At 40.6% G+C, this 5,000-nt stretch overlaps 1 protein-coding gene across 1 annotated transcript in view; it reads left to right on the top strand.

The window, feature by feature from the left end:
• LOC132101175 (DNA damage-binding protein 1) overlaps positions 1-5,000 on the top strand; it is a 38,419-nt gene that overhangs the window by 28,631 nt on the left and 4,788 nt on the right. Inside the window, exons 19-23 of the mRNA XM_059505884.1 lie at positions 1,713-1,836; positions 1,907-2,071; positions 2,393-2,487; positions 2,560-2,730; positions 2,818-2,927. Of these exons, the coding sequence (XP_059361867.1) occupies positions 1,713-1,836; positions 1,907-2,071; positions 2,393-2,487; positions 2,560-2,730; positions 2,818-2,927 (665 nt within the window). The remainder of the gene's footprint in view (positions 1-1,712; positions 1,837-1,906; positions 2,072-2,392; positions 2,488-2,559; positions 2,731-2,817; positions 2,928-5,000) is intronic.

The raw sequence follows: 5,000 nt of genomic DNA, 5'->3' as shown, positions 1-5,000 counted from the left end.
GTGTGTGTGTGTGTGTGTGTGTGTGTTAGGGCTCTGCGATATGGACAAAAAAACCTATCACAATTTTTTGATCAATTTTGCGATTTGGATTAATCACGATTTTGACACACACAGACATGCTTTACAGTCATAAATGCATTCAGTATAAATTTTAAACATATTTCCAAAAGAAAACCAATGAGAGCTTTATCAAATGTCTCTAGAACAGGCCAAGTTCTTTATTGGCCAAGGGTCACAGGTACTCCATCTGCAGTGCGTATACAGTAAGTTATGTGTACGCGGTTCAGAAGCAGCAACGAGAGCGCATTATTGTAACGCGAAAACACATTAAAATAATGCACGAGCGAATCTATCCACTCGCACCAGTGATGCGCGGGTCAATGTGTTAATAACCCGCACTCGACCGACGTGTTCAACTAACCCACCCGCAACTCGGACCGCGTTTTTAAAAAGCAGTTAATCCTCATCGTAGCGTCATTGGGCAATGGGAACGTTAGGCAACCCTAACTAGGCAAAAAAAAAAACGTAATATATTATAATTTTGTCAAGAATTATAAAAAATCGCCAGTAAGCTCATAATTTGTACTAAAATAGTCTAGTCTGGCCTTGTCTATTTGTATGTTTCTGTAAGGTCAGCAGACAGTGAGGCTGGGGTTTGTTCCGATCAGAGCTCTTGAGCGGAGAGCACAGTTCTGAATATCTCGCTCCGCTCGCTCGCTCCGTGGGGTCTCGCTCAACACAGAACCGCCTCGATGGTTCAATAATATGCAAGGAATCAATTTTTAATTGTTTAGTAATAAACTGGTGTTTTCTGTGTCACTGCAAAGATGAAGTTGACGATGCAGACTCGCCATGAACGCCAGAGAGAAATGCACATTTCATATGGATTACATCATCAGAGAGTAGCCTGTTTATTTTGGTTTGAATTTTTGAATATTATAGCCTATATTTCTCAAATCTGAGGCACACGCTGAGTTTAGTTCACATGCAATGCAAGTGATCGTGCCGGCGCCTCATTACATTGTCTGCTATATATGTGCTTCTTATTTAATAAATACAGGCAACTGATTGATAAAACATTGATCAAAATTAAGATACAATTTATACAAAACGAAAATCTTTTAAAAAGTTTTCTATAAAACAAAACTTAATGAAGTCATCAAAATCATGTTTTACCAAAAAACCAGCGCTGTTGCTCCCATGCAATCTTCTTTGCCGCCTCCATCTCTACGTGCAGACTGAGCTCTGCGTCGTCATCACCAGTTATTAAAGTGTAGGCCTTTAAAAAATGGGTCTAGTACCGCGTGCAGTGTGTACGTTCTGATCCATTAACATGGGCTCGATAAAAAGGCTACGCATCACAGAGTGTGTGAACCTGGAGTGAGGCACATGCCCAGTCTGCTCTGTTCTCACGCTCCACTTAGGCGCGCTGCATCCTGATTGGTTCAGATAACTGCGGGAGGTCAGGGCCGCGGAAAACCCTGCTATATTGCGATTTAGAAATCACGCACACTCAAATCACAATTTTATTTTGATTTCGATTAATCACACAGCCCTAGTGTGTGTGTTAGAGTGGGAGAGAGTTGGAGTGTGTGTGAGTGGGAGAGCGTGTGCGAGTTTGTGCGCGTATTAATAGAGTGTTGTGTATTAATGCGTGTGTGTGTGTGCGTGCGTGTGTGTGTGTGTGTGTGTGTGTGTGTGTGTGTGTTCAGGCGCTCTCCAGCAGTGTCAGCTCCAGTAAGCTGTTTCCCAGCAGCACTTCTCCTCATGAGACGTCGTTTGGAGAGGAGGTGGAGGTGCACAGTCTGCTGGTGGTGGATCAGCACACGTTTGAGGGTAAGTGTGAGCGCCGTCAGCTGGAGTGTGTGTGTGTGTGTGTGACGTCTGACGCTCTGTCTCTCTGCAGTGCTGCACGCACATCAGTTCCTGCAGAATGAGTATGCACTGAGTATGGTGTCCTGTAAGCTGGGCCGAGATCCTGCTGTCTACTTCATCGTCGGCACGGCCATGGTGTATCCGGAGGAGGCGGAGCCTAAACAGGGCCGCATCATCGTCTTTCACTACACAGACGGTAACCGTCAGACACACCCCTCATTATTTCCACAGTTATTAGATGTTGCTCAAAGTGCAAACTGAGTTTACTTTGGTGTTCAGTGTGTGTGTGTGTGATGCAGGTTTCTTCATTAGTGCAGCTGTATGCACACGTGTCTAAACTGAAACATACTTCGGCCTTAAGAAGTCTCTTCATGCTTTGACCATTTCATAATAAAATAAAACTGCTCGATGTCCCACAAAACAAAATCAATTTCCATTCAGAAATAAAGTGACAGAAGTTGTATATTTGTTTGATGCAAGTGTGTGTTAAATCTTGGATCATGTTGTGTGTTTCCAGGCAAACTGCAGACGGTGGCAGAGAAGGAGGTTAAAGGTGCGGTTTACTCCATGGTGGAGTTTAGTGGCAAACTGCTGGCCAGCATCAACAGCACAGTGAGTTTCCTCCCATCATGCTGTTCAGTGTGATGTGTTTCCTGTGCGCCGCTGACGTCTGTGTCTCCACAGGTGCGTCTGTACGAGTGGACGGCAGAGAAGGAGCTGAGGACCGAGTGCAATCACTATAATAACATCATGGCCCTGTATCTGAAGACTAAAGGAGACTTCATCCTGGTGGGAGACCTGATGCGCTCCGTGCTGCTGCTGGCCTACAAACAAATGGAGGGCAGCTTCGAGGAGGTGACGGCTGCCGCTGGGCATTCTGGGATTCCTTGTAAGAAAGTAGTTGTGGTTCTTAATTTCCTGTCACTGTTTTCATTTCCTTAGATTGCTCGTGACTTCAATCCTAACTGGATGAGTGCTGTTGAAATCCTGGATGATGACAACTTCCTCGGAGCGGAGAACGCTTTCAATCTGTTCGTCTGCCAGAAGGACAGGTAATGGATCGAGGGGCGAAGTGATCGATCCGTTGATGTGATCGGCAGGTTCTAGATTTACTCATGATCGGTGAAATCCTGCTTCAGTTGTAATCCACGTGATCATGAATTTTGTATGAGGGGGAAAGCTTTCACATCCGTTTCATGGCTCCATGTCATCAGAAAGCTGCTTGAATTGAAAGTGACCTATATAATGATGTGTCTTAAAGGTACAGTTCACCCAAAAATTACAATTACCCCATGATTGACTCCCCCTCAAGGCATCTTAGGTGTATATGATGGCATGAATCCAATCTGAGTTATATTTATAAATGTCCTGGCTCTTCCAAGTTTTATAATGATGATGGCTGTTATTGTTCATTAGTCCAAACAGTCCAATAAAGCACATCATTCCATAATGAACAGTGCCTCACATGGCTCCGGGGTGTTGGACATCAGCGTAGCGTTAGCGCCGATGAAAAGTGACGAGCACAGAGGAGAGAGCAAAACAATACACTGGGAATGTATTAGAAGTACAAAATAAGAATATCTAAAGAAAAATGTGGGAGGATTTAGATATAAGCAAAGAGGAGAATGGTTTTCGTTTGCTAAAGTAAGATAACTTTTCTTCCTTTGCTTCTGTAAATATATTTTGGTTCTTGTGAGACTAGCCTGTACTCACCGGAGCTGCAACTAATCTGAGTTTGCTGCAGTCTAGAATTAAACTGGCCAGAGGAGAACACTTTCCCTGTTTAATACTGTAAAGCTGCTTTGACGATCTGCATTGAAAAAAGGACTTCTGTTGGACAGCTGGAAAATAAAAGCCATTCCCTGCTATTATAAAGTTGGAAGAGCCAGGATGTTTCTAAATATAACTCTGATTGGATTCATCTAAAAGAAGAAAGTCAAACACACCTAGGATTAGGGCTGCAACAAACGATTATTTTGATAATCAATTAATCTAACGATTATTAGAACGATCAATCGACTAATCGCCGATTTTCATGGATTAATCAAGAGAATTTGATTTATTCAGCTCTTGCAATTTTTTAAAATACTGTTATACATAACAAATAAATGAAATATAGTCTAATCACTTCAGCTTTAAGAAATAATATTATGTAATTACAATTATTATACAATTAATTTATACAAATATATATATTTGACATACAAAATGAGATCTTATTTACCATTTAATTACTATATAAAAATGAACCGAATGACATCATTCTGCCTAACATCTGCTTTCGTAAGTGTATGATCTGGATAAGAAACAGAATAAAGTGATTTGATGTTTTATTTTATTCACAATATACACTACCAGTCAAACATGTTTGAACAGTAACATTGTTTTTAAAGAACTTTTTTTATATATATTTTAAAATGTTTATTTCAATGCAGAATTTCTAGCATCATTACTTCTGTGTCACATGATCCTTCAGAAATCATTCTAATATACTGATTTGCTATTATTATTATTATTATTATTATGTTGAAAACTGCTGAATATAATTAAATCGTAAAAATACTGCACAATATGACTGCTTTAGTTTAATGTTATTCAAAAGCTGTTGACTGTAGAGTAATCTCTCTTGAAATACCTTACTGGGTTATGATCATCAAAACAGTCCTGAGCTAGATTAAGCTTTGATCTCTGCAAACCAAACTATCACTTTAATCAAATATTTAATAATAATGTTTAATACCGTAAAGCTGCTTGATTTAAGGTATTGCATAAAATGCTACAGACGTGATGTGAATGCTTTACTGATGCAGTGTAATAAGATGCCGTTTTAACTGCTGCTTTCACACTGCCTTTTATTTATTAATTTGTTCTCGTTGTTGAGAGGAAAGCGCGTGTCTTCTTCTCTCGAGTTGTACCGAGGAGGGCTGAATTAGTCTTGTGCTACAGCACCACACTGAGCAGTTGTGTTTGCAGGCTCTAAATCAGGTCAAATTAAATCAAACGACTACTCGACAACAAAAGTATCTGATAATACTAATCATTTCAGCCCTAACTAGGATGCCTTGAGGGCGAGTCAATCATGGGCTAGTTTTATTCTTGTGTGAATGAACCTTTAAGGGAAGTGA

This window comes from Carassius carassius, chromosome 23, assembly GCF_963082965.1.
Source record: "Carassius carassius chromosome 23, fCarCar2.1, whole genome shotgun sequence".
Taxonomy (NCBI): Eukaryota; Metazoa; Chordata; class Actinopteri; order Cypriniformes; family Cyprinidae; genus Carassius; species Carassius carassius.
Note: the sequence above shows the minus strand (reverse complement) of the source record. Positions and strands in the feature narration are given on the sequence as shown.